Here is a 27,575-nt window from a genome sequence, read left to right as displayed (position 1 = left end):
CAAAATATATAAAACGAGCGGATAACTCCTGAAGGATAAAAATCCACCTCGCATGTATCAGCACTTGTGAGTTATAATCAGCTTCTCACAGTAAAACAGGAAACGGTTAAAAAAAAAGACAGTTAAGTCAAATGTAACAGGAACAGAACCACGCTCTTGGCATGGCATGGCATGACGACATGCTCGCCAACTAGAATACGGTCAAGTCAGGCAAGCGGCGACACGCCGTCGCCACGCCCACGCGCGCGCGCCCGCGCCCGCGTCATGCCCAAACCCAGGGCCAAAGTCTCGCCGTGCACCGCCGCACGCGAACACCCCCCCCCCCCCCTCCCCCGGAAACCGACACGCGCCCGCGGCGCCACTGCTGACCGCTGCGTCCGCCGAGCTAGACGCAAGAGAACGCATCGCGCTTCGCATGCAGCTGTATTCGTCTCACCTGATTTTTTTTTCTCAATTTTTTGTCAAACATTCGGTGCATCAACCATGACCATGCATGCATTCTCACCAAGAAAAGATTGGGAAAAAAAAACACATGGTAAGCTAAGCTACTAGGCTAGTTAGGAATCCGCGAGAGTTGATCTATTTACATTGCTAGGATCGCGTCAGATGATCCAGACGTCTTGATCGTCGAAGCTGGCGTCGTGGTAGTAATGGTCGAACGGGTCGACGTCCACGCCGGCGCCGGAGATGAGGCCGTTCCAGCCGACGTCCATGATGCCATCCATGCCGAACATGTACATGGGCTCCGGCCACTCCGCCACGTCCACCGCCGAGGCAGCCGACGCCGACGAGGAGCAGGACGGGGAGAGCACCGAAGCAGGGGAAACAGAGCAGTTGCTCGTGGCGGCCTCGGCCGCGGCCGCCGGCGGTGGCGCGGTGATCTCGTGCGGCTCGATCAACGGCGAAGGCTCCTGCTCCTCCTCCTCGCTCTCCTCGATCTCCTGAGGAGGCGGCGGCGGCGGCGGCGGCGGCGGCGTGGCATCCTGCTCGCGCGGCGGAGGACGAGGCGGCTCCAGCGGCTGGTGGGTGACGGGGTCGATGCCCATCTTGCGGAGCTTCTTCTTGATGTGTGTGTTCCAGTGGTTCTTGATCTCGTTGTCCGTCCTCCCGGGGAGCCGCGCCGCGATCTTGGACCACCTGCGCCCACCGGCGACGCCAATCAGTCACCGAGAACGAACCAAAAATCGAAAAGAAATCCGCCATGAACGTGATCTCACACACACAAACACACCTGTTGCCGAGCTGCGCGTGCAGGTCGATGACGAGCCGCTCCTCGTCGTCGGAGAGGAGGCCCCTCTTGAGGTCGGGCCTCAGGTAGTTGGTCCACCTCAGCCTGCAGCTCTTCCCGCACCTCAGCAACCCTGCAGATGCGCCCATGAACGACACCGTCAACATGCAATTCGCGTATGGGGGGCATCAATGGCAAGCGAACGAGCGAGCGAGCTTTCTTTCCTGACCTGCGAGCTTGGGGACGACGCGCCAGCAGCAGTGGCCGTGGGTGAGGAGGAAGGCGACGAGCTTCTGGTCCTCCTCCGCCGTCCACGGCCCCTTCTTCAGCCCCACCTTGTCGCAGCACGGCTGCCTCCCCATCACACACACACACACACACAAAAACCTCCTACCTAGCTTCTTCTCGCCTTTCTGGCTGCTGCAACCTGCAACAACCAGCAGCAAGACGGCAATGGTGTTCGTTCACTCTGTTCTTCGGCGTGACGGCCCTGCCTGTCTCTGTTCCAGGTAAGATCGGCGGGTGCACCGGAGTTGCATTTTATAGAGAGGGATCATCAGAGAGGAAGAAGAAGGGTCAGGTCGTCAGGTGAGAGGAGGAGCAGCGGAAGAGAGAGAGAGGTGTGGGGGAGTGAGACGGGCACGTGGCGGGAAGGGAGGGCGAGGCGAGTCGTACGTGTGAGGCCGTCTCTGAGCGCGCCATGCCGACGGAAACAGTGGCCGGGCTCAGGCTTGGGCTCCGGTGAGGCGGTGACGCGCCACTGGACTGGCTGGATCATGGGTGCTTTGTACATTTGGAGTTTCTTGGTGATTTAACGGGTGGATGCCCAATTGCTCAGTGCCCTTTTCTTTTTTTTCTTGGTTTCTTTCTCATTTTTCATCTTTGGTTCTGGTCTTGTGGGATCTCTGTAGTCTGCACTTGAGATTCTCTCTGCTAGGGCTGTCAAGCGGGCCCATGTGTCTTCGTGTTTAACACAAGTAAAGCGAGTCTCCTTCGACCCTTAATTGCACGTCTGTTTAGTAAAAGATCTAGAATAATAGAAAGTAAATATGGGCTAAAGGCTCCTTGAACGAAGGAATTTTATAGGATTGGATTGTGTGAGAAAAAGTCTTATATGGTCAATTGAAACAAAATGAACGACTTCACCAAATCCATTTGAAATTCCTTGGATGCCTCATGCCTCAAACATAGGGATTTTGGATTTTTTTTTTTTTGTTCAACCTCCTAGCAAAAAAATTATGTCAATTTCTCTCTTATGAATTCCTATGTTTTTTCTATGCTCCGTCCAAACGATAATTGCTATAGCTTTTCTCTATGCTTTTTAACCATAGGATTTGGAGTGACAAGGCACTCGAATCCTACCTTTTTATCATATGTTTTGGAATTCATGCGTTCCAAAGTAACCCTAAAGCCTAAAGAGAGAACTGCGCCATAGGAACTCTCCTATGTCGGCTGGCTTGCATTTGAATCTCAACAGGTGCACTCACTGTATATTGATGTGAAAGTTACTCCTTTCATATATGTTAGAATAGATGTCAAATATACTAGTCCTATATGGTTACAATTGGACTTGGAGTTACCTTTTAAGTCGTGCTCCCCCATCATCAATTACTGATGTGAGACTAAACCCAACAATATCTATCGTTTAATGTAAGGTCAAGGAGGTTTAAGGCTCCGTTCGTTTCCGCATTTAGCATTTGCTACTTTCTCGTTTTTCAAATTGCTAAACGTGTGTTTCTTTTAAAAACAATTTTTCAAATCTGTAATAATTAATATTCAATTAATCACGTGCTAATAGTTTTGCTTGTCTTACGTGCATGTTCATATTCAATGTTTGATCGTTTGTCTTTTTTGAAAATTTTCTACGATTAATATTTTGTTTGTTATTAGATGATAAAACATGAATAACACTTTATATGTGATTTTTTTTAATTTTTTTTATAAATTTTTTGAATAAGACGGACGGTTAAACATTGGATACGGATGTTAAGGCTGCACTTGTTTTAAGACGGAGGTAGTACGTGAGATGAGATGGTCCAAACCGAAATTCACTCAATTTAAAGTTTACCTCACTAACGATCAATTCAACCCCAATAGACCTATGTTTTACGCATGCTATGGTTTTGTTTTTCTATCCTGTGTGCTTGAGGTTATTGGCTCCCAATCCGTCGTAAAAAAAAAAAATCAAATGTGCTCTCAAAGAGCAAAATAAATCCAACCCTAGCATCACACTCTGCGCCAGCAAGTCGTTGGTCGTTGCCGTGGTTACAAACGGCAAGGTCAAATGTGCGGTCACTCCACTGATTACAAAGGCTCCCTGTTTGGGTTCGCGGGGAAACGAGGATGTCAACGATATTTTCTCGGGAAGAGCAGCTGCATGAACCTCGTTGCCCTGGGGATTGGTGAAGAACCGAAGAAGATATCAATAAATAATAAAAACTTGGAAGGTTAAAAATAAAATATCACTTTCAACTACCCATCCCATGGTGCTCACAAAGTACATCAAAAAGACCTGTAGGGGAAAAAATTCAGGATGGCTTAAATGGTTGTCGATAGATAGATTTTTTTTTTATCAAAATCATGCAAATTACTAATCTTTAGATTTACTTCGCGATTCGTGCTCTAACCCCAGCTCCGACGACACATTCTTCTCTAACTCCGATAACCCTGACGAAGACAGTGGAGCTAGGCTTTAGAATCCTGAGTTAGGGTAGAAGTGGGAGGGTGGTGGCTGGAGGGGAAGAGGGGGAGTTTGATGAGCTTAGAGCGGTGGACATGGGAAACGATGGCCCGACAATGAGTGGTGTGGACACCGGCAGGCAGCACCGAAGCCACAGCGATGAAGAAGAGCAGTAGGCCGGCGTTGGTGGCGGGGACAAATCGAAACTTATGGTTAGGAGGCGGTGGCTGGTGACGGTGGTGGCGGATCCGGTGACAGGGAGCCATTGAAGACGGGGAAGATGATAGTGTGGGGGCACTCGCGCCACTGCTTTTGGGGGGGGGGGGGGCGAGGAGGAGGCCAGCCAATGAGGCCGGGTGGCGCCGCATGGGGTGGAGGCGGAGGCATTGTGCACTCACGAGCGACGGCAATGCTCAGAATGACTAGAGGAGGGAGGAAGAGTTAGGGTTAGAAATATAGTGTATGAGTCTTAAAGCGATCAAACGGTCTAGAATTTGTCGAATTTGCGAGTTGTTTCTCTACCAAATACCAGTCAGTAGAAGATGTCACTTTTCTTCGTTTCTTACGATAGGACAAGTGTTAGGAAATGATAGGAAAACAAACGATAAAGAACAATAGATCAATCACAGAAGATACGAGATTTAACGTGGAAAACCCTTCCAAAGTAGAAGAGAAAAAACCACGGGCACCAGCCAGCAAAATATCTTCACTATATCGAGGGTGAGGTTGCAATGCCGTACGGCGGCTTATAAGAGGTATATATACGGTGGAACCCTAAAAAAGATGAAGTGCAAATGAATTTGGATCACAACTCAACAACAAGAAGGTACTTTTGAGCAGCTGAGAGAACGTCTTGAAACTCAAATGGTACAAACGGTTTAACAAAGCATGATCACTACAGAATATAGTCTATAGTATGAAATGAGCATAGTAAGACCATAAAAATTCAGTTAAAGATGAACTTAATAGAGCATGTAAGACAAGAACTTTATTAATGGGACACATTGACCGAACAGGATAACGAAGAAGGTGAGCACGGACTGCACGATAGAAAATAGATCCTCTGGCTTCATGAGGAAAATACATAGGCAGAGAGTAAAATGAGTCTGATGCATGTGGATTAAGATCCTCGGGATGTATCTGTACGCCCCTCTCGATCTGCTTCTGCCAGATGTTTTAGAGATTTACTAATGACTAGTATGGTGTAAGCCATTGTTTCCTACTTGGCTGGCAATTTTACTGTTTCAATTATCCATCTGTTGCAAATAAAATGGCTTGAGACCTCCTAGCGTTATATTTGCACTGGTAAAGTATATAGGTAGTGAAAATATCTTCACGCATTGCTGGGCTGGGAGCACACGCAATCAGCCACGTAGGTCCAGGACGCCGCACACTGAGCCGACGAGCTCTCAGCCATGACACGTCGAGCATCCCATCCCATGTACGCCAACGAGCCAGCTATCCCCCACGACACAATGCCGTAACACGCCGTAAGATCCGCGCGATCCGGCGTCCCGTTCGTGCGACCGCGACTTGTGGATGGCTCCTCTGCGCGTGCGCGTGCGCTTCTGGACGGTTCCGCGCGGCACGGTCTCCTCCTGGGTCTCTGCACGGCCGGCGCGCCCGCGCGACGTGTTGACCCGCGGCCGCGCAAGCTCCCGCGGGCGATTGGTCGCCGGGGGCTTTTGTAGCTCAACACCGGACAGGGGACAGCTAGCGACACGGAGAGCTGGCACCCATTGATCTGGGAATGTTCCAGACCGAATGTTGGTAAAGGGCGAAAACGACATGGACATTTTGTTCTAACAAATGGTGAACCTGGAGCTGATTAGCGTGCTGTATGGAAGATACTCTCAGAGAGATGTTTGGAGTTTGCGAAAGAAAAGGAGAGAGAGAGAGAGGGGGATGGCAAGTAGCCAAATACTCGTAAGTATGTACTCCCTCCGTTTCACAATGCAAGTTATTCTAGCATTTTCCACATTCTGAATGTGAAAAATGCTAGAATGACTTGCATTGTAGCATTTTCCACATTCTGAATGTGGAAAATGCTAGAATGACTTGCATTGTGAAACGGAGGAAGTAGTAGAAGTGTATGCAACAAGTTTGATAGATAATAAAATATTTAGTACAAGCTTAGATATGCTTACATATGTGAATTATTGGTCTGTAGTTTTTCTTTTAGAAAAAGAATATCTTGCATGATGTTCACACGTGAATGAGCGTAGGTGATTGATTCATATCAAATTCTCAATCATGCATACTAGTACAATGTTTGAGTTGAGGATACTGTTTATGTTTCTTCAAGTTTTTATACTATATATGGTCTACTTAATTAGTTGATATTGGGCACAAATGTGGCATTTATGTCCAATAGAAGGTTCCCATAGGTTGCTAGCGGATGATTAGAAGCCGTTATAAAAAAATTAGCAGTAAAACTTATATATATGTGTGTGTTGTTAACGACTAAAGTCAATATAAAAAAGAAACTACCTTAAAAACATCAAAATCAATTTTAAAATTTAGTTTTAAAATTTAAATTTTAGCAGTGACTTATCAATCATAGAGAAAGGATAAGGGCCGAAGGGGCAGCGATATGGAAGAACTGACTCATGGCTCTCTGATTTCAGAATTCAGAGAGGCACATAGGCCGGCACTCACACCAAGTGCGCAATAGCGAGTTTCAGACAGATGCCTTTTTCTTCTTCTCGCTGTAACCTGCACACACGCGTGTTACAAGGGGCCTCTTGAACCGAATGCAAATGTAGCGTCAAGCTAGCACACGATGAAATCAGAGTTTATTCGGGACGACGATACAGCAGATAGCACAGAGGATGTGTGCATCAAAGCTGAGTCATGATCAAACCAGATGCGCGCACAGTAATAGTGTAATACATAGCACAAAGAGAGAACTTGGTACATGGAAGCATAGAAAGAACAACATGATGTCAGCTTAGTGGACATTCAAACTTACGTTTTCAAAACAGAACAATGTAATCAAAACTCAAATTGAATTATGTTAACCATAGTCTCCACTTTCTTGAACTATTTGGTGTTAGGGTGTGTTTAGTTCGCGAAAAAAAAAATTTGGGTGTCACATCGGACGTTTGATCGGATGTCGGAAGGGGTTTTCGGATACGAATGAAAAAATTAATTTCATAACTCGCCTGGAAACCGCGAGACGAATTTATTAAGCCTATTTAATCTGTCATTAGCACATGTGGGTTACGGTAGCATTTATGGCTAATGATGGACTAATTAGACTTAAAAGATTCGTCTCGCGATTTTCATGCAAACTGTGTAATTAGTTTTATTTTTTATCTATATTTAATGCTCCAAGCATGTGTCCAAAGATTCGATATGATGTTTTTGGGTAAATTTTTTTAGAAACTAAACAAGGCCTTAGTATCAAAATCCAGTCTTCACATTGTAGAAAAAAAATAGAAAAAGAAATAACAAAATTCCCAGGCCACAAGTTCCTACAACTTCCTAGCCCACCGTCTTGCAGAGGCCCAGATCCTTCATCCAGGCCCACCCAACTGAATCTCTGAACTTAACGATCACGACACGACTAGCATGCGGGTGATCATCAATCTACACCATGTCAGCGAGCGGCGGCGGCGCTCCGATCGATCCCGAGAACCACGGCGAGATCCGCGCCCTGCACAGCGGGCACGTGCTCTTGCTCTTGATCCACAGCGCGACGCAGTCCCGGTGGAACACGTGGCGGCACTCCGGCAACTCGCTGCACAGCTCGCCGCGCCGGAGCCGCTCCAGGCAGATCGCGCACTCCACCGACAACGACGCGCTGGCGCTGCCACCGCCCCGCGGCGCGTACGGGAAGTGCGGCAGCTGCTGCTGCGCCGCCACCACCTCCGGCGCCGGCGGCTGATCAGCCTGATGAGTCCCTAAGCTCACGCCGCCGCCGCCGCCGCCGCCGCCGCCCGCGGAGGGCCGGAACGGGCCGGCGGCGTACGGGAACGGGAAGTACGACCGCACCTCCACCGCCGCCACCTGAGCCTGAGCCTGAGGTCTCCCTGCGTCCTCGCCGCCGGCGCCAGCCGCCGCCTGCTGCCGCTCCGCGTCGCGTTCGCGTTCGTAGCGACAGGAGTTGCAGGCTCCGATCACGACTACGATCGCGATGAGCGCTTCGCACATGAGAAAGAACGCAAAGGGATCCGGCATCGTCGCACGCCAATGTGCGCGCGCGCGCGCCAGCGAATTGTACTAGCGCTTGTGTTCGTCCAGGTGATCGATCATATACGGGAATCAAATCGATCGATCGATCTGTTCGATTTCTTGCTTGGGAGGTAAATAATTAGGTGATCCTTGTACCGTCCGGCTGGCCGATGCTTATTTTCGATTCAGAAACTGCCCAAATCTAGGCGGCACTGGGCCTAGGAAAAGGCCCAAATATATCTTTCTCGGCTCATAGGCATTTAAACAAGATTCAGTTATTTTTTAAAAAATATATATATTATTAAAATAAGTTTGTAAAAAAATAATAGTCTATAAATATCTTATTATACTATCTCGCTTTTTTAAATACTCCCTCCGTTTTTTAATAGATGACGCCGTTGACTTTTTTCTCACATGTTTGACTATTCGTCTTATTAAAAAAATTACGTAATTATAATTTATTTTGTTATAAGTTGTTTTATCACTCATAATACTTTAAGTGTGATTTATATCTTATACATTTACATAAAATTTTTGAATAAAGATAAATGGTCAAACATGTGTGAAAAAGTCAACGGCGTCATTTATTAAAAAACGGAGGTAGTATATGACATTGTGAACTCAAGGCATGACATCCCATTTATCTTATTAGAAAATTAAGTAAAAACATGTCATTTATTTTTGTCATGACTTGTTTTATCATTGAAATTACTTTACATATGACTAATATTTTTGTATTTTTAGACTAAATTTCCGAGTAAAATAAATGATCAAACGTCATATTAAAAATCAATATCGTCATATATTTTGAAACGGATGAAATATTACTTTTTAAGTAAAAATTGGTTCTCTAATCGACTCTTCGGTCATGAATTATAGGCACCATGAGTGAAACTCACACGGTCACACCAAGCGTGCAATGGGGTGTTTTAGAGGTATCGCAACTTAACGTCATGCAAGCAAGAACTGAAGAAAGTACTTTGAAAAAAATCATTCATATATATGCGCAAATTCCTACACATATCGTTTTACGACGATCTTAATTTTCACATATGAACAAATTCCTCTGTACAAAACAGAGAGGAGACTCATGGCTCCTGGGGCTGGGATCTACTGGCTAGCAGCACCGGAGGTGTGCTAGGCTGCTAGCCATCTAGGTTTGAATCATCCCTTGAAATTTACAAACGGGGTAAAATATAGTATTGGAAAAAAAATATAGGATTTTGGTAAGAATACATATGCAAAAGTATACATGAAACCCTCTAAAGCAGTGAAAGGTAGGCAGTTTTGGGAATAAACTGTAAAAGCTTTGCAGGTCGGAAACAAACATTAAAAAGCACGACAGCATATTAAAAATGAAACAGACAAATTTTCAAGATGAATTCGATTTTCAGTGCTTTGAACTATTCGCAGAAATGATATGGTTTTTCACAAATCACCATCTATATCTTATATACATATATTTTTCAAGACAATATATTGATTCCGGTCCTTAGCATATTAGTGTGATGAAGACAGCAAGCTTTTAAAGTCTGCGTGTCATAATCTTGAGGCAACGATCGTACAGCTTTTTATCAACTTCAGATAGAGGTTCACAAATAAGATCCCATATTTGTGTATTTTTTCTCTTGCGTTGATGTTTATTAGTTTGTGTTTGCTTCATGTTTGGGAGTGTTTTATTTTTCTTTCAACTGTGCTCACTTTGAGTAAATTGGTGTAATAATTTACTGTAATTCGTCGAGCAAAGGTCGGGATAGTATTCTATTGCATTATTAAAAAAAATAGCGTTAAATAACTAAAAAGGAGAACAGAATTCCCAGGACAGAAAGCTCCTAGCCGGCCCATCATTTACGGTCTTGCAGAGGCCCAAGCCCATGACTAGCTCGCGGGCTATCTCTGTATCTATCTAGGAATAAGTTCAGTTTGACACTAATTCGTATCACTGAACCCTCCAACTATTAAAACCAGTATAATTTGACTTTCTCGTCGGTTTTGAATGGTGGTTTTGCTGACGTGGCATCCACGTGATGGTATTGACCCGGTTTTCATTCCGTGTGACGTTAACGTGACGCAAGTTATCGAGAATGCTAATTAGCGCAGATCTCGCGCGCGTTTCCGGCCCGTCAGTCGCGTGTGATTCCGGCCGGCCCACCAGCGAAAAAGGAGTCCTACTTTTCCACGCAAAAAAAAACGTTGGGAGGCACATGCTGACGCCGGTATTGGAGCAAAAATCGTACTTCCTATAATAACCGTATTAATTAACCTTTTCTTTTTTTATTGGGAATTTGAAATTACGTGAAATTTTAAACTTTTAATGCAGATCATAAAACTTTCAAGTCGAAATTTGAATTTTTTGAAGTCAAAATTGGAAAACTTTCAACTTTTCATCTAAAATTTGAAAACTTTTCAACTCAAATTAAAAACTTTCGATCCAGATTTGAAAACTTTCAAACACAAAATTGAAAACTTTCAACTCGGAATTTGAATTTTTTGAAATCAAATTTTGAAAACTTTCAACTTTTCATCTCAAATTTGAAAAACTTTCAATTCAAATTTAAAACTTTCAACCCATATTTGAAAACTTTCAATTCAAAATTTGAAAACTTTCAATCCAGATTTGAACATTTTCAACCTAGATTTGAAAACTTTCAAGTCAAATTTAAAAACTTTCAATTCAAAATTTAAAAACTTTCAAGTCAAATTTGAAAACTTTCAAGTCAAAGTTAAAAACTTTCAATTCTATATTTGTAAAGAGGTATGCGAAAGATTAGAAAAAAAATAGGAAGAATAAAAACACATCGGAAAAAAATTACAAAAAAAAGAAAAAAAAGGGGCGCGCGGGGCCCAGCTGACGCGCGCGCCAGCTAAATTGCTGGCGCGTACGCGCGCGCTAGGAGCCCCCCATTAGAATTAAAAAAATATGTGGAACTCATTTATCATTCACACAAATGTGGGCCCACATGTCATTCTCTTTCCTTCTCTTCTTCTTACTCCTCCCTCCCTCCCTCTTCTCTCTCTCTTTCCACTTCCTCTTACCCTTTGGGCGGCGGCAGGCAAGTGAGGGTTCGAGCGGCAAAGTCAAGCTCGCAGCGGCGATGGCGAAGGAAACGACAACTGGTGGTTCTACGGCATGCTCACGTTGGCCATGGCGGAGGCGTTGGTGCTCTGCACCGTCTTCAAGGATGAGGTACGATTGCCATGGTGGGCGCTCCTCTGCGCCATGGCCGTGGCCTTCTTCTTCACGCTCCCCATCGGTGTCATCTTTGGACACTAATTAGATGGGACTAAAAATTTTTAGTCCGTATCATATAAGATGTTTGGATACTAATTAGAAGCATTAAGCGCAGACTATTGACAAAAACCCATTGCTTACTACACCAATGAGGAAAATCAGTTCCATCGAAAATATGAGGCTTAGTTGAAAACCTAGCGGGAGTAGCCATGGCAAAAACTTTAGATCGATAAAAATCCAAAGAAGAAAACGAGGCTCTGATACCACTTGTAGGATCGAATCACAAGAACTAAGCCAACCAGAGGGGGGGTGAATGGTTGGTATACCCAAAAACCGAAAACTTTTAGCGGAAATAAAAGTTACCCTCGAAATCGATGGAGATCGGTCTAACCGAGAGGATGCCGCCGGTCTTACTGGTGTTGAATCTCCGGTCGGAGCGTCGAAGCTGCTCGTCGCGCCTGTCGCCGCCGCCGGTCATAACCCTGAACTAATTCGCGAGACGAATATATTGAACCTAATTAATACATAATTAGCCTATATGATGCTACAGCAAACATGTGCTAATTATGGATTAATTAGGCTTAAAAAATTTGTCTTGTGAATTAGCTCTTATTTACGTAGTTAGTTTTGTAATTAATACATAGGGCCTGTTTGGTACAGCTCCAACTCCTAAATTTAGCGCCAGGAGTTGGGTCTGGAGTGGAGCTCCACAACTCTAGTTTATTTTGTGAGAGAGCTCCACCCAGCTCTACTCCCAGTTTTGGTGGAGCTGAAACTGTTTGACTGAGCTCCACCTCACCCAGCTCTACTCCCAGTTTTGGTAGAGCTGAAACTGTTTGACTGAGCTCCACCCCAGGTGGAGCTGGAGCTGGAGCTGTGCCAAACAGACCCTATGTTTAATACTTCAAATTAATGTTCAAACATCCGATGTGACAGTGGGATCCAAATACCACCTTAGCTGCAAATTTGGAAATTTGGAGATACTGGAGCATGAACCAGGCCGTCTCCTTCATCACAGCCTTCAAACTTGGCCACTACATAAAGGCCGTGTTTAGTTTCTCTCCTATTCCCAACTTTCCATCACATTATATCACATCAAAAAATTTTCTACACACATAAGCTTCTAACTATTTTTTCAAACTCCCAACTTTCTTCAAACTCCCAATTTTTTTCAGGAACTAAACCACCCAAAAAATTCCTTCAAGATCCATGTTTCTATTCCAGGTTATTTGCTACTACTTCGTACTAGCATATATCGATATACTATATCATTAATATCCCAAGCCAGTAATCAAGTACTATGAATAAGACGGTGAACATGTCAGTGGCGTGGTGGCTGTTGTCGACAGTGCTGCTCATCTGCGACTAGAAGCACCTCCCGGACGAATCCAGATCCGGTGCAGTCATAGAAGAGTGCAAGTTTAGCGGTTGGAACCATTTTTCATCATTGGATCAAGGCAATCAACGGCTGAAACAAATGCTACAGTTGTTTTAAACAGTAATTGCTACAGTGCCTGCTATAGGAACGAACTTTGTACGGTCATTTGTGAACAGTATCAAGGAAAGATCTAGGACGTTAATTTATAATCCAATGGTGTCCTTAGGACTGTATAAGTTGCAGTGGCTATAGCCACTGCATGTGATCCCAATCCCTCCCGGACGGGAGTCCGTGGACGTGCCCGGGCTCCAGCGTGTTCTTCGACGCGTCGGTGATTTGGGGCCCCTCGAGACGCAGAGACGCAGGCGTGACGCACCGGCCCTCCTCTGCGTCACCGCCCGCCTCCCCTGCCACGCCGACCGCGTCTGCATGGCCTGCGCCGCCGCTCCCCACCGCCGGATGCCGCCGCCGCCGAGAGGCATAGGAATAAGTTCACTTTGCGCCCGCCGTCTCCTCTGCCGCCGCCGCCTCCTCCTCCGCCGCCTCCATTCACGCCAGCTCCAGCCCGTACGCCGCCGCCACTCTGGCCCCCATCCATCACCGCCGCCAACGCTTCAGCCCGGCAGCGCCCACCCTCCCATCGCCGCTTCTTGTAGAAGTCCGAAGGGGAGAGAGGGGGGATGAAGAAGAAAGAGGGAGAGGATGGCATATGGGTCCCACATGTTGGGGCCCACAATTTAGTTTTATGTATGATAAATGGGTTTCAGCTATATATTTTTATCTCTAATATTACCTAACCTAAGCGCCACGTCAACCACATATACTAGGTGAACACTACCACGTGTACTCTATGTCAACGAAACCGTCCTCTAGAACCATCGAAAGAGTTAAATTGCACTGAAACCATTAAAAGAGTTAAATTACACCGATTTTAATAATTAAGAGTCGAGATTTTCGATATTATGGTTCAAGATACAAAACGGATCCAATCACAAGTTATCTAAGTGAACTTATTCCATCTATCTACACTGCGTCAGCAGCCGTCGGCGATTCGGTCGGCCCTGCAATCCACGACGAGATCTTCACCCTGCACAGCGGGCAGCTATCGCTCTTCTTCATCCACGACCCGACGCACTCCCTGTGGAAAATGTGGCGGCACGCCGGCACCTCGCTGCACAGCTCGCCGTGCCTGAGCTCCTCCAGGCAGACGGCGCACACCAGCGTCTGCGTCTCCGACGACGACGTCCTGCCCTGGGCCTGCGCGTACGGGAAGTAGGGCAGCGCCGCCTTCGCTGCCGCCGGCGCCACTCGCTGCTGGCCCGGGGGCGCCTCCACCACCCGCAGCATCACCACCCGTCCTCCGACTTGGGCGTCCCGTTGAGATGATGACCGAGGTCGTCGGCGGTCGTCGTCGCAGCAGCACATGATCGCCACGATAAGGCACAGGACGAACGCCACGTCAACCACGAGCATAGCCACCTCCCCCAAACTCAACGCCATGGCGGCCGGCCTGGATGTGTTGCGCTTGTCCGTCCGGCCGGGACGTCGATTTTTCTGCCTCTTGAAATAGCAGGATCGGTAGTCTGCTTCTGCTTGGAATATATGGGATTTGGAACTAATAGTTCAGAACTTTTAGTAGGACGAGGATGCCGAGCAGGGTTCGCCTTTCCGATTGGGTGTTGGATTCGGACCAAGTGGTGTGACATTTTTCGATATGTTTCGATCAAATTCCGGTCGAATTTCGATCAAATTCGGACCAAGAGAATCGGATTCTTGGAGCAGTTAAGGATGTAAGTTTCGGGAAATCTCATGCATGATTTTGACTCGGAAAACGTTGGTTGAACAATCGCGACACTACTCATCATTTCATCAAACACTTGTTGTTTAACTCATCCGACAATGGAGATCAGATATGACTGGGGCTCGAATCACACGAAAAGGCGACGGCGTTGTGCCGGCGCAACGGCGGCCGATCGATCTGTTGTCTGCACGTCTAAGGCTTTGGAGGCGGCGCGGCGTGGGTCGACGGTGACGCGCCGCCGCCCACGACGACGCGAGGCGCGGGGGTGGAGGCGGCGGCGGCGGTGGAGTTCCCGTTCCCCTGTACGGCGCCGGCGCTCACCATGTCGGCGTAGAGGCGGTCGGCGATGACCTGGTTGGCGGCGTCGGAGGTGTGGTAGGCGTCCCAGAACACGAACGCCGTGCGGTCGTCGCAGAGCTGCGCCGTCGGCAGGCACAGCCCGCCCACCGTCGTGTCCACGTCGCAGCACGACGTTTGCGACGTCTTGAACCCGTACTTCTGCGGGTGCTCGATGAGCTCCATGACGACGGAGTAGCAGTCGGCGAGGGACATGCTCGCGCCGGGGAGCTTCGCGTTGAGCCGCTCGAGGAGGTTCCTGGCGGCGGCGTTGAACTGCACCGCGTACGCATTCACGTCGTCCAGGCACCCGCCGTCGTCGGAGAGGACGCGCTGCGACGGGATGCAGCCGAGCGGGGCGAGCCCGCTGAACCACACGTTGCGCGCCCCGAGATCGTACAGCCTCTGCGATATTCCACAACAAATTCCATTTGGCCAAAGCAACAACAAAGTGTTCGTCCCAACAAAGATCAATGTGTGTCGATTTCTTACTGTGAGCTGCCTGTCCATGGTGTCCATGAGGAGGCCGATGAACTCTTCGTGGGTGTACACGATGCCGTCCGCCATGAACGGCCGCAAGAAGTTGTTGATGTAGTCGTTGCTCCCTGCAATTAATCAAGTTCGCCCCGTGTCAGATTGATCACTAATTAATCCCCTTTAGTAACTGACAGAGCTGAGCTGAAGAAATTCTATTACCAAGGCCGACTTGGAAGATGGCGCCATTGACCACCTCCTCTGCGGCCTTCTTGCCAATCTTGGCGATCATGGCGTTCTTGATCTCCTCGAACGACGATATCTGGTTGTCGAACGACAGGTACTGAACCTGCAAAAACAGCAAAGCCACCCACATTCATGGCACGAACTGCAATCATGCAATGTCGAGGTAATCTTTTGCTGCAAAGAAGAGGAACACGTCGCCCGTGGCTTACGAAGTAAATGCCGGTCTCGTTGAGGAGGCCGGCGCCGCCGGACGCGAAGTTGACGCCGCCGAGCACCTCGTCGTCGGTCATGTACAACGACAGGAACGGCGGCGGCGGCGGGACGCCAAACTTGGCGGCTGCACGCACGCACGCACGCACAGAAACATCACATATCTTGCCGTTCGTGCCGAGAGAAATCCAAAGCTTTTTCTGTCTGTCACTTGCTTACCCATGATGTCCCCGATGGTCCTGCCATTGGTGAACCTCCCGGTGGGGAATCCGGTCTCGTAGTCGATGCCGTACCAGGGGTAGTCGGACTTGGCGAGCGAGAGGATGAGGTAGTTGTTGTTCCCGACGTCCGACATCGAGTCGCCGAAGATGTAGATCACTGGCTTCTTGGATGTCACCACGGCCGCGACGGCGCCGCCACCGCCGGTGACCATGGCGACGACGAGAACGGCGACGGCGGCGAGTGCTGCCATTGCTAGCTCCTTTTCTTTCTTTGTGTGTGACAATGTGTGTGCTGGTGATTCTTGGCCTGTGTTGCATGGACCGGGGCCGTATGTTTTATAGTCTTGGGCAAATGGCATTTCCTGCAAGTTTGGGTGTTCATTTTTTTGGGAAAAAGGTTTGGGTGTTTGTGTGTGTTGATGGGGTGAAGTGTGAATGAATTGCAACAGCTAATCGTGTGGGAAAAGGCTTGAAAGTTTAAACCACGGGGAGAATTCAATTGGCATGTGAGCAGAGGTAGCTGTGGTTGTTGTTGAATTTGTTTGTGCACTCCGTGCACTCTGTTCACCCTGCCAGAGTTTTTTTTTTCTTTTACGGATTTTCTTTCGCGTGGTTCATAGAACGAGAATTGGTTAGGAAAATGGCATGTTGGCAACCTGGGATGCTAATATTTGCTTTCTTTCCGTTCGAGAAGGAGCATGGCGCTAGGTGAACGTTGTTGAGTTATTCTTTTTATGATGATAACTGTAAAAATGGATTGGATTTTTTTTTATAAAGGAAGCTTTTATTAATCTCAGACGATTACATCAAGTTGATAGAACCATACTAAGAAAACTCCTGGCCTCTGCATAACTAGGATGCACACAGCCAAAACACACAAACCCACAAAAGAGTATGTAACAAGAGAAGGAAAGCAGTAAAAATCAGGGAGCACCAATCTTCAGACTAGACCGCCACCCATATCCCTGGGTAAAACATTCCCTGACCACCTGCTCCAAGCGCTGACACGCCGCTGCAACCAAATCCTATGAACCAGGCTTCTGAAGGATAGACTAGATACGAAGGAAGTGGATAGTTAAAAAAATAACCTGTAAAGGAGAAGAGATTTTTCTTTTGTCAAACACCATATCATTCATGCAAAGCCATAATGACCAACAAATAGTGGCTGCCCCTAACAGGATAAGTGACTTCAAGTTTTTCCTAATTCCCCGTAGCCAATTACCAAACATATTGGATACACCACGTGGCGGGAAAAGCCCTGTAGCCACTTGTATAATGCACCACACAAAACGGGCAAATCTGCACTCATAAAACAAATGTAATATTGTCTCATCTTTGTGACAAAAGCAACAATTCTTACTTCCTTGCCAATTACGCTTAGCTAGGTTATCCCTTGTCAAAACTACCCCACGACGTAAATACCATAGGAAGATCTTCACTTTAAGCGGTATTTTTAATTTCCAAATTACATTGTTTATGTTGGGCAAATCTGAATGTACCAAGGCAAGATAATGTGACTTCACTGAAAACTCTCCATTTTGGGTTAAATTCCAATGAAACTTATCTTGATCCTGAGTAAGAACTAGGTTAGCGATTCGTGGAAGAAGGTTATTCCACGCCACTAATTTTGGTCCAATGAGACCCCTTCGCCAAGATACATTCGAAGGGTAATTTTGTAGCACTTTTGCTACAGTATTATGTTTATTCCTAACTATATTGTATAGACAAGGATATTGTTCTCGCAATGGTGCTTCTCCCAACCACTTGTCTTCCCAAAACTTGATTTGGACACCATCTCTCATAATGAATTTGCCAAATCGTAAAAAGTCACGCTTGACCTTCATAAGGCTGGCCCAGAATTGTGAGTCCCCAACTTTAAACTCAACTTGTGACACAAGTTTTGAGCCCAAGTACTTGTTACGAATCAATTGTTGCCAGACCCCATCGGTCATGAGTAGCTTAAATAACCACTTGCTAAGAAAGGCAATGTTTTTCATATCTAAATCATGAATTCCTAAACCCCCTTGTTCTTTGGGTCGACACATAATACTCCACTTTGTCAAACGATACTTTTTCTTTTGATCATCACACTGCCAATAAAATCTCGAGCGAAAATAATCAAGTTTCTTAAGTACACCTCTTGGTATTGCGAAGAAAGACATCATATGTAGTGGAAGACTACTAAGCACTGAGTTTATCAATGTTAAATGTCCTCCTGTGGAAAGTAGTTTCCCTTTCCAGCTACTGAGTCTCTTCTCAAAGCGTTCTTCTACCCCTTTCCAATCTGCATTTCTTAGTTTCCTATAATGGATAGGAATGCCTAAGTAGCATAATGGGAATTCGCCAGAAGAACAACCAAAGAGTTCGGTATATTGGTCTTCCATGGCTCGAGCATCACCAAAACAGAATAATTCACTCTTATGAAAGTTAATCTTGAGACCTGAGAGCTGCTCAAAAGCACAAAGCAGAAGCTTCATGTTACGAGCCTTCTCAAAGTCATGATCCATAAAAAGAATGGTATCATCAGCGTACTGTAGAATAGAAATGCCATCATCCACTAGATGAGGGATTACTCCACAAATCTGTCCATCTACTTTGGCTCGATTGATTAGAATGACCAACATGTCAGCTACAATATTAAAAAGCATCGGTGAAAGAGGATCACCTTGTTGAAGGCCCTTTTTCGTTTGGAAAAAAGGTCTGACGTCATCATTTACTTTTATTGATACACTTCCACCCGAAATGAAAGACTCGATCCAAGAAATCCACTTGGTTGAGAATCCTTTCATATGAAGTGCTTGCATCAAAAATGGCCATTTGACCTTATCATAAGCTTTCTCAAAATCAATTTTGAAGATCACTCCATTTAGTTTCTTCCGATGCAGTTCATGTAAAGTTTCATGTAAAATGACGACACCCTCCAAGATGTTTCGTCCTCGCATGAAAGTTGTTTGGGTCGGACTCACTACATGGTCTGCCACCGAGTTAATCCTATTTGTGGCGACCTTAGTGAATAGTTTAAAGCTGACATTAAGCAGACAAATAGGTCTATATTGTTGTATGCGATTCGCTTCTTTGACTTTCGGGAGCAAAGTTATCACCCCAAAGTTCAAACTGAACAATGGCAGTTCACCAGTATGTAATTCATGGAATAAATTCATCAAATCATGTTTAATGACTTCCCAGAATTTCTGATAAAATTCTGCTGGAAACCCATCTGGGCTAGGTGCTTTGTTATGCTCCATGTCAAATACAGCATCTCGTATTTCTTTTTCCAAAAATGGTGCCGTTAGGAATTCATTTTCAGCCTCTGTGACTTGTGATATATCCCCAGTCCTAGATTCATCTAGTGTAAAAGGGTTATCTTCAGGTGGCCCAAATAGTTTCTTATAGAAACTAGTAATGTAGGCCTTGAGAGCTGCTTGCCCCTCTATTTTCCCTTCATCCTGTTCTAGGTAGAATATCCGTTTCTTCCTGTGTTTGCCATTGGCAACCATTTGGAAGTATTTGGTATTATTATCTCCTAGACGAACATCAAAAGTTTTGGCCCTTTGAAACCACTTTGTCTCTTCTTCTCTTAGAAGCATAACCAGTCGATCTCTTGCTTGAGTAAGTTGATCTCTTTCAACTTCAGTCAGGACTCGAACCTCCGCAGCGATGTCCAATTCATCTACGGTCAATTGCAAACTTTTTTTCTCTTGCTTATACATACCACTCATATGGGCCGCCCAACCTCGTAGATGCTTACGCAAAGCACTCATTTTATTGTTCCATCGTTGGACCGAGTTGCGCCCTTTGACCGGCTTGTTCCAAATTTCGACAACACGGTCGTGGAAATCATCACGAGTCAACCAGCTTAGTTCTAGTTTGAACTGTTTATGGTTCCCGATGAAAGCCGCAGAACCAGTATCAAGCAAAAGAGGAGTTGATCTGAAATCCCTCGCTCAAGAGCATGTACTGAAACCATCAGAAATTTGGATTCCCACTCGTGGTCATTAAGACTCGATCCAACTTCTCATAAGTTGGGTTGGCTAAGGAATTTGCCCATGTGAATTGTCTACCTATTAAAGCATCTCTCAAGTCAAAACTGTCAATTACAGCATTGAAGAGAAAAGGCCATCGGTCATTATATCTATTGTTGTTTTTCTCTGTACTACTCCTCAAAATGTTGAAATCACCACCAATGAGCGTGGGATGTGGATTTTGTTGGCAAGCGCGGACTAGCTCAGCTAAGAAGCTAGATTTGAATTCATCCTGCGCTGGTCCATAGACTGCCATCAAGATCCATTCGAATCTGTCCTCTTTGTTGCGTAAATGGAATTTAACGTAAAATTCCCCTTCCACAATCAAGGACAAGTCCATTACAGCTGCATTAATACCGAGTAATATACCTCCTGATCTGCCACCAGGGGGAAGACAGTGCCAAACGAAATCTGTGCCCCCAGCTAGGCGATCAAGATTTGTCTTTGACACATCATTCTTCCTTGTCTCCAATAAAGCAACAAAATCAAGATTGTGTTCCTTAATGTTCTCAGCAACATACCGATATTTAGCCAAGTCAAGTAGACCTCTGCTATTCCAGAAGATGCCTTTCATTTACAACCTTTTTTGTTCTTGTTACTTTTGGTCCTGGTCGATTGACCTTTCTTTTTTGAAGCAGATTTGGATTTTCGAGGGGTAGCTATTAAGTCAAAAATTGTTGTGCTAAGCTCCGCATCATCCAAATCTACTTCAGAAACTTCCTTGACTAAGTGAGCGAGTAAGATGCCATCAGGTTCGGCATCCTCATCATCACCATCATCAAAAGGATTTTGATCATTCGCTTCAACAATAACCTTAGCTTTCATCTTAGGTTTAGGTGCTACTTTCCATCTGTCAACCTCCATATGTTTAATAGCATTAACAGAAAAGGCCACGTTTTCACTTCCACTACCTAAAGAAACTCCTATCTTTCCCAAATTGGAGGAAATTTGTTCATTGGATAAATAAACAATGGAAGAAGATGGGAGGTTAGAATGCATACCTATATAAGGGTCAAGGTATGATGTAGACGAAAGTGATGACTTCGCTAAGTCAGCCGTCTTGGACATCATTGGCCCATCCAGATTTCTCATCGCTGCCCTGCGTTTAGCCTTCGTCGTTGAATCCTCATCGGCAGCTGCAATGCCATTAGATGATATGGCTGCATTGCAGCGATCACTACGGCGAAGCCCTTCGGTTTTTTCCTCCTAATTCACCAGCCCATTAGAAATACAAATAGGCGGAATTAAAGTAGAGGCAATTAGCACAGGAGTATGAGAACTAGACAAGGGTGGCAGTGACTTGCTCCTCTTGCGCCTATATACCTGTAAAGGAGTGCATGGGGACCTCACATGCCCGAAGGTCGAGTGCTTGATGGAGCTCGATCCGGGCTGAGTGACATGACCCTCATGTGTATAGGAAACAGTTTGAGTTGTTGTAGTAGGCACTGGTGGTGTTTGCACGAGTGAAGTAGGCATCGGCAGGGTCGGCACGAGTGTAGACTTTGTCGGCGCTGATGTTGATTGCCTCGACGATGCCAACGGGGTCTGCATGGGTGGAGTGGATGCCGGCAGGGTCTGCACAGGAGCGGACGGGGGTGGGGTCGACGTGAGCGACCGCCCCAAAGGTGCAGGCGTAGGTGGAGACACCGGCATTGTCAGCCCGGGTGGAGTATCCATCGATGATGAAGACTTCGGTAGAAGCACAATCGATGTCGGTGCTGCTGGCGCAGCCGTCGAGGTCGAGAGAGAAATTTCTCTCCGACCGTATGATGTCGATCCGGTCACCCTTAACGGAGTGACCGCAATGTGCTGCTTGTTCACTCTAGTACCCAGGATAATTTGCTGTCTCTGTGGCACAGGGCGACAATCCCCAAAAGGAGTCACTGCTAACTGCATAGGAGTTGGACCTGAAACTGCAGCATTCGAACTCTCCGATGTCGATGTATTTGCCTTCTTCTTTTTTGCTGCATGATCAGCACTACCTCCATCCATGTTGCTACCATTATCAGTACCCGCAGAATCATGATCCATAGTATCATTGGATGGGGTGGGAATGGCAGGTTGAAAATCTTCAGGCTCAATAGTGTAAATCAGCTCATACCCATGCTTCCCAAACACAAAATCAGTAGTGAAAGGGAAATGTTCCCTATCCATAATGCCCACTTTGATTCGGATCACTCCCAACTTCCGAAAGGTTAGCATGTCTACTTCTTCTGTAGCCCCAATTACAGTACCAAGTGCCCAGAAACCGAGATAATGCCGCCAAGCATGAGGAACACCGGTGACATGCACCCATGCCATATCCAATTCATATGAGGGAATAACATCACCAGCTTCCTGCCACTCGGAGATCGTCAGAGCAACCCCATGATTCTTTAGGCGAAACTCGACATCAGCCATTCTTTTCAGTTCCTCCTCCGATGGGAATGTAACTAGGAAAGAATATTTACCGTGTGGCAAAGCCTCCCAGTTCCAATTTGCTCGAATAAGCCTGGCAAGCTCTGTCTGTATCCCATCCGCTCCTAGGTGTCCACCAGTGATCGTGACTAAAGCTGTAGGTGCCGGAACTGTAGTCTCGAGCTTGTAATCAAAGTCTGGCACTTGAAGAAAACCAAGCTCATTCTTGCTAAACCCAAGCAGTGACGCATTTGGTTTCGGCATCTTCAGGATTGGGCACTTGATAGACAAATGTGAATCCTTCTTGTTACATATAATGCAATTCAAATCTGCCTTGCACACAGCAGGCAAATGTCCATTGCACTTGCATCTGTAGCAAAAAAGGTGGTCGTGGTTTCTTTGCCTTTGCCGCTGGTACCTCAGTTGTTGCCATTGCTTTGTATTCAGCCGGCACCGCAGTTACCTGTTCCTGGCGAGCAGGAACCTCGTGGCGCTCCTCTTCTCTGCGGCTCTGTTCAGGACGGCGACTAGCATGAGTCTCAGCTGGCCGGTGATTGACAGTACGGTATCGCGGTCCTCCGTATTGCCGGTTGAAGCGCCCGCCCGGCTGATCCTGGCGACGATGGTTGCCTGCCGCGTGCGTACCATATCCACGTCCAGCATCCTGTGCGCCCCGGTTATCTTGGTCATAGTTCCTTCTTTGCCGTCCTGCGTCTTGCGCAGCAGCAGCAGCCTGAACTGCTCCCGATCCTTGTCTGTTCCGCGGCAACGCGCCGTGCGGGTGCGATGGTGGAGCAATCGGGCCCCGGGGTGGCGCCACTGGGCAGCCGGCCATCTCGGCGTACGTAGGATGGCACACGGCGGCTGAAGGTTTCGTCAAGTTATGGTTGAGCGAAGAAAGTTGCGGTGGTTTAGGGAGAAGATTGATCGCTTGAATCGCGATTGACTTCTGCCTACGAAACCTTGGGCCCCGCAGGTCAGCCCTCGAGCGACCGTAATGTTTTGCTCGTGAAATTAAGTCCATCCGACGGTTCTCAGCGATGGTGTTCAAATTTTGAGTCGCCCACTGATTACGCTTCGGGTCCGATGTTGTAGGGACGGAGTTGCATGCCGGCAGCGGCAATACATCGTCCTCCGGCGGCATGAAATCTGCTAAGAAAACAATGGGTGCTGGTCGAGGACGAGGCAACGGGCCTTTCCACGGCCAAATCACACATCCACGACGCCGTCGCTGCTGCGTTTTATCTGTCTGAACTGATACTCTGTCATCAGTCTTTTGTTGTAACTTCGCCGGCGACCTCTTGTTGTCTGTCGGCATGCTATCCTGTTCCCACCATCTCGATTCCTTAGGATATCCCAGTTGCGACCAGAAGTCTTCCTTGAGTTCGTCAACAGACTTGATGGTTGTCTGTGTGTCTTGAGAAACCCCTGTCAGAAGAGACAGTGCAAATGTACCTTGTTCGGTCGCCGACGAAGCGTCTTCTTCCTCGCCGGCAACTTCACCTTCGCCTTCCCCCTCCAGCGACAAGCACCGGTAGCGAGAGCCTGTCGTCGGAGAAGCAGGCCGCGGTGCGAGAGTGAGTCTCCGCTGGCGATCACCCTCTCGGCACCTCATCCTTTAGTGTACCATCAGTTGTTTAGACACTTTGCTTGGCAGCTACTTTATAGGTCTAGCGGTGTCTGGTCACACGCACAGTGGTGTTCAAAAAAAAATGGATTGGATAAACTCCAATGCAACTATGCAAGTAACCATATGTCTCCAGGTTAAATACTGCTCCCATCGCTCCATATGAAGGTATTTTAATTTTTTCCTAATTCAAACTTCTTAAACATTAAAAAATGGATTAATATCTATAATACTAAATAAATAAAATATTAAGATGCAGTTAATGATGGATTTTAATTAACAAAACTAGTTTTATGTATACTTAGTTAAAATTAGATAACTTTGACTAAAACACTTTACACTATCGAATGGAGAGAATATTAGCAGTGAAATAATAAACATGGTTTCAAAATACCAGTTAGCAAATAAAAAAAGTATAGTGGCCAGTACCCTCCCTCTTTCTCTCAATCCCTCCCCTCTCTCTACTGGAGCGCAACAACCACGAAGATAACGGGTCATCGGCAGTGACGATGACACCGCTTCCTCCCCATCTTCCTGCGCATTGCCGCTGCTGGCCTTCACATATCCTCCCTCTCCGCCGTGCTCGTTGCCTACCTATCTAAGGCACGTTGATCCGGTGAGAACCGAGAGAAAGGGTCTTTGACGATCTAGACACCAAGGGTGTTGTGTGTGGACGAGCCAAACTTCTCCCTTATCTGACATGGAGAAAAGGCATGGTGGTGGAAGATGGCCCACGACAATCATGGTGGCTCGAGGATGCCATGGTGGTAACACAGGTTCAAGCTCGCTCTCTCTCGCCGCATCGACTGCCACCACAACTCAAGCTTGATCTCTCCATGGTGCTATATCAGGCCACCATCATCTCTCCCTGATCCGTTGAACTCTCATGATGCCTAGGCCACTTAGGGCTCTGCCGATCGCTGCTCCAAGCTCCCTTTACCACCGATCTTGAAGTTGTCGAACCTATGCCTCCTATGTGCACCAGGTCACCAACAGAGCCAAGCTCTATTGGTTGCGTCGGTGGTGGCTCCTAGCTCCACGGCATGGAGAACAAGACTGGCCGACCTTAAATCAGATCAACTCAAGAGAGCAACGATAACAGACGAGTTAGAACCGAAGGCAAGGAGGGGACAGATCGACGATGAGTCTGCTAGCTCGGATAGAGTGCGACGGATGGCTTAAGCACTGACGCGCTAGCGACTCAACCAGAGAATGGAGACTCCGCTCAGACCCCCAACCGTCCTCCCCAAGCCACAGACTGTCTCCATCTGAAATTGCTCTCAAAATATACCTGTTTTGCTTGTTTGAGAGGTGCAAATCAAACTCAGGCTCAGGGCCATTTGATGGACTTATCCTTTGAAGTAATAAGTTCACCGGAGGTCCCTCAACTTAACAGCGAGATTTTTTGAGGTCCCTTAACTACAAAACCAGAAATGTCCACCCCTAAACTTACACAAACTGTGCACACAAGGTCCTAGGGCAGTATATATGGGTGGTTTCGCTGACGTGGCATCCTAGTCAGAAAAAAATTAAAAAAAGTATGTGGTACCCACATGTCAGCTGCACATCTTTTTTTTTCTTCTCCTTCTCTTCTCTTTTCTCAGGCCGGCCACGGGCGGAACAGCGATGGGCAAGCGTGGATGCAAGTCACCGCAAGTGCATCCGATGGGTGACGACCACGCTGCCGATAAACCCACACCGTCGCCACCGCTGGTCTTGCTTGCCGACGCGCTGGGGGACACCAACCTCTGCCGTGCCGTGGCGCTGCCACGAGAGGAGGTCATCCGCTGCCACATCAGGCGCTATCACGAGAGGTGGTTAAGGGCCTGTTGCATCAGGAGCCGCTATCGTTCGCGTGCCGCGTGCTCGACCCGGTGCGGGTCGGCTGCTGGTGGAGCAGGGTCCGCCGCGGAGGGCGGCGGAGGCACCGCAGCTGGTGGAGGAGATCCACCCCCTTTGCCTCGTGGCATGCCGCCATCCCCCCTCTGCCGGCCTACTCCGGCACCCCCTCTGCTTGCCCACTTCCGCTCTCCCCTCTACCGCGCTCGCCGTTGCTGCCAAGATGTTGTCGTTGAGCAGCAGCAGCAGCCACGCGACACCGGGGTGCAGATGGAGTCGGTGTGCGTCGGTGGCGGAGCACAGTGCCGCGCTCGCCATTCACAGCTGGAAGAGGAGGAGGAGGAGGAGGAGCGCCACCACCAACGGCATTCCTAGCATCGGGGCTGGAGCTCTGCTCCCACCAGTACTCAGCGTGCCTGGCGGAGAGCTCGTCGGCGAGCGCCCAGAGCTGGGCGCGGTAGAGGGAGTGGAGTGCAGTGCAGGAGGCCGCGCCGGCGGCGGCGGATGACCTCCTCTTGTGACAGTGCCGCGGCACGGCAGAGCTTGGCATCCCCCAGCGCTCCCGCGAGCAAGACTGGCGGCGGCGGCGGCGGTGTGGGTTTATCGGCGCCCGTGGCCGGCCTGAGAAAACAGAGAAGAAAGAAAAGAGAAGAGGAGAAGAAAAGAGAAGAAAACAAATATGTGGAGCTGACATGTGGGCCCCACGTACTTTTATAAATTTTTTTCTGACTATGATGCTGCGTCAGCAAAACCACCTATATATACTGCCATAGGACCTTTGTGTACAGTTTATGTAAGTTTGGATATTTCTGGTTTTGTAGTTAAGGGACCTCAACAAATCTAGCTATTGAGGAATCTCCGGTGAACTTATTGAATTTTTTTATTTTTAATTTTTTTATTAAAAGTTTTACAAAAATAATTTTCCATTTTGAAAATTGACAGAAGTAGTCGCCCGCCTTCCCAGAGGGCGGCGAATGTGACGTGGCAGACGGCCGTTCGCTCTCGGGCGACGGCCGTCAATGAAATTTGCAGGCAGCCCCCTTGCCGCCCTCCGCTAGGGCGATTTTACACTGTGCGGGGGGCCGCCTGCAAATGGGCGGCGAGGGGAGGCATGGAAATTTGCAGGCGGCCCCCTTGCCGCCCTGGGGGAGGGCGATTTTGCACTGTGCGGGGGGCCGCCTGCAAATGGGTGGCGGGGGGCCTGGAATTTTGCAGGCGGCCCCCTTGCCGCCCTAGGGAGGGTGATTTTATACTGTGCTTTATTTGAGAAATATATTTTTTTATAAATATCAATAGTTATCAAATCTTTTTATATTGAAAACTATACAAGATTAAAATCTCCAAGATTGGTAAAATACAATTTTATTATTTTTTAGGGCCTATTTGGATTGTTACCCTACAAATTTTTTGGTAGTGCCAAAATATAGGCAAGTTTTGGCACTACCAAATCTTTGGTAAGGTAAAATTGCATTTGATCATATTTGGTTTGCTACCAAAATAGAGCCAAAATGTAAAATTGTAGTGAAGAATGTTCTACATGATCCCAAATCTAGATTAGGTATTACCAATGAATAGGCTTCAATCCAAATCAAACACAAGTACTATTCAAATTACCAAAATATTGGTAGGGCATGTTTTTGGTAGCAATCCAAATAGGCCCTTAGTCTTACGCATACAAAAATTCACCACCATAATTAAACATTGTAAT

General features: G+C 47.1%; 4 protein-coding genes and 1 pseudogene across 4 annotated transcripts; all 5 read right to left on the bottom strand.

Annotated features, from left to right (window-relative positions):
* Nucleotides 1-423: 423 nt before the first annotated feature.
* Nucleotides 424-1,971, bottom strand: LOC127775747 (transcription factor MYB20-like). Its single transcript, XM_052302039.1, has 3 exons — nucleotides 1,458-1,971; nucleotides 1,232-1,361; nucleotides 424-1,137 (listed from the first exon to the last, which is right to left on the bottom strand). Exons 1-3 carry the CDS (start codon nucleotides 1,588-1,590, stop codon nucleotides 603-605), a joined length of 798 nt encoding a protein of 265 aa, XP_052157999.1. The 5' UTR covers nucleotides 1,591-1,971; the 3' UTR covers nucleotides 424-602.
* A 5,528-nt stretch (nucleotides 1,972-7,499) lies between these two features.
* LOC127776143 (E3 ubiquitin-protein ligase ATL15-like) lies at nucleotides 7,500-11,336 on the bottom strand. Its single transcript, XM_052302491.1, has 2 exons — nucleotides 11,223-11,336; nucleotides 7,500-7,973 (listed from the first exon to the last, which is right to left on the bottom strand). Exons 1-2 carry the CDS (start codon nucleotides 11,334-11,336, stop codon nucleotides 7,500-7,502), a joined length of 588 nt encoding a protein of 195 aa, XP_052158451.1.
* Nucleotides 11,337-13,709: 2,373 nt separating this feature from the next.
* On the bottom strand, nucleotides 13,710-14,194 carry LOC127776083 (RING-H2 finger protein ATL39-like). The gene has a single exon (XM_052302410.1). The coding sequence runs from the start codon at nucleotides 14,192-14,194 to the stop codon at nucleotides 13,718-13,720; it is 477 nt and encodes a 158-aa protein (XP_052158370.1). The 3' UTR covers nucleotides 13,710-13,717.
* Nucleotides 14,195-14,499: 305 nt separating this feature from the next.
* Nucleotides 14,500-16,281, bottom strand: LOC127777474 (GDSL esterase/lipase At5g37690-like). Its single transcript, XM_052304073.1, has 5 exons — nucleotides 15,981-16,281; nucleotides 15,761-15,888; nucleotides 15,528-15,654; nucleotides 15,324-15,436; nucleotides 14,500-15,236 (listed from the first exon to the last, which is right to left on the bottom strand). Exons 1-5 carry the CDS (start codon nucleotides 16,231-16,233, stop codon nucleotides 14,688-14,690), a joined length of 1,170 nt encoding a protein of 389 aa, XP_052160033.1. The 5' UTR covers nucleotides 16,234-16,281; the 3' UTR covers nucleotides 14,500-14,687.
* A 507-nt stretch (nucleotides 16,282-16,788) lies between these two features.
* On the bottom strand, nucleotides 16,789-26,417 carry LOC127776380 (uncharacterized; annotated as a pseudogene).
* Between the last annotated feature and the right edge of the window lie 1,158 nt (nucleotides 26,418-27,575).

This window comes from Oryza glaberrima, chromosome 6 (genome assembly GCF_000147395.1).
Source record: "Oryza glaberrima chromosome 6, OglaRS2, whole genome shotgun sequence".
In the NCBI taxonomy this organism is placed as follows: Eukaryota; Viridiplantae; Streptophyta; class Magnoliopsida; order Poales; family Poaceae; genus Oryza; species Oryza glaberrima.
The sequence above is the reverse complement of the archived record's forward strand: the minus strand, read 5'-3'. Positions and strand labels throughout refer to the sequence as shown.

Bases quoted from the DNA above. Each gene is read 5' to 3' on its own strand.
- LOC127776083 (XM_052302410.1), bottom strand. From the start codon at position 14,194: ATGGCGTTGAGTTTGGGGGAGGTGGCTATGCTCGTGGTTGACGTGGCG.
- LOC127775747 (XM_052302039.1), bottom strand. From the start codon at position 1,590: ATGGGGAGGCAGCCGTGCTGCGACAAGGTGGGGCTGAAGAAGGGGCCG. The intron at 1,362-1,457 runs GTCAGGAAAGAA...GCGCATCTGCAG, and splicing joins CGTCGTCCCCAAGCTCGCAG to GGTTGCTGAGGTGCGGGAAG. The intron at 1,138-1,231 runs GTGTGTTTGTGT...CGGTGGGCGCAG, and splicing joins CACGCGCAGCTCGGCAACAG to GTGGTCCAAGATCGCGGCGC.
- LOC127776143 (XM_052302491.1), bottom strand. From the start codon at position 11,336: ATGGGGAGCGTGAAGAAGAAGGCCACGGCCATGGCGCAGAGGAGCGCC. The intron at 7,974-11,222 runs GTGAGCATGCCG...GAGCGGCAGCAG, and splicing joins ACGCCTCCGCCATGGCCAAC to GCGGCGGCTGGCGCCGGCGG.
- LOC127777474 (XM_052304073.1), bottom strand. From the start codon at position 16,233: ATGGCAGCACTCGCCGCCGTCGCCGTTCTCGTCGTCGCCATGGTCACC. The intron at 15,889-15,980 runs GTAAGCAAGTGA...GCGTGCGTGCAG, and splicing joins GACCATCGGGGACATCATGG to CCGCCAAGTTTGGCGTCCCG. The intron at 15,437-15,527 runs GTAATAGAATTT...GATTAATTGCAG, and splicing joins CATCTTCCAAGTCGGCCTTG to GGAGCAACGACTACATCAAC.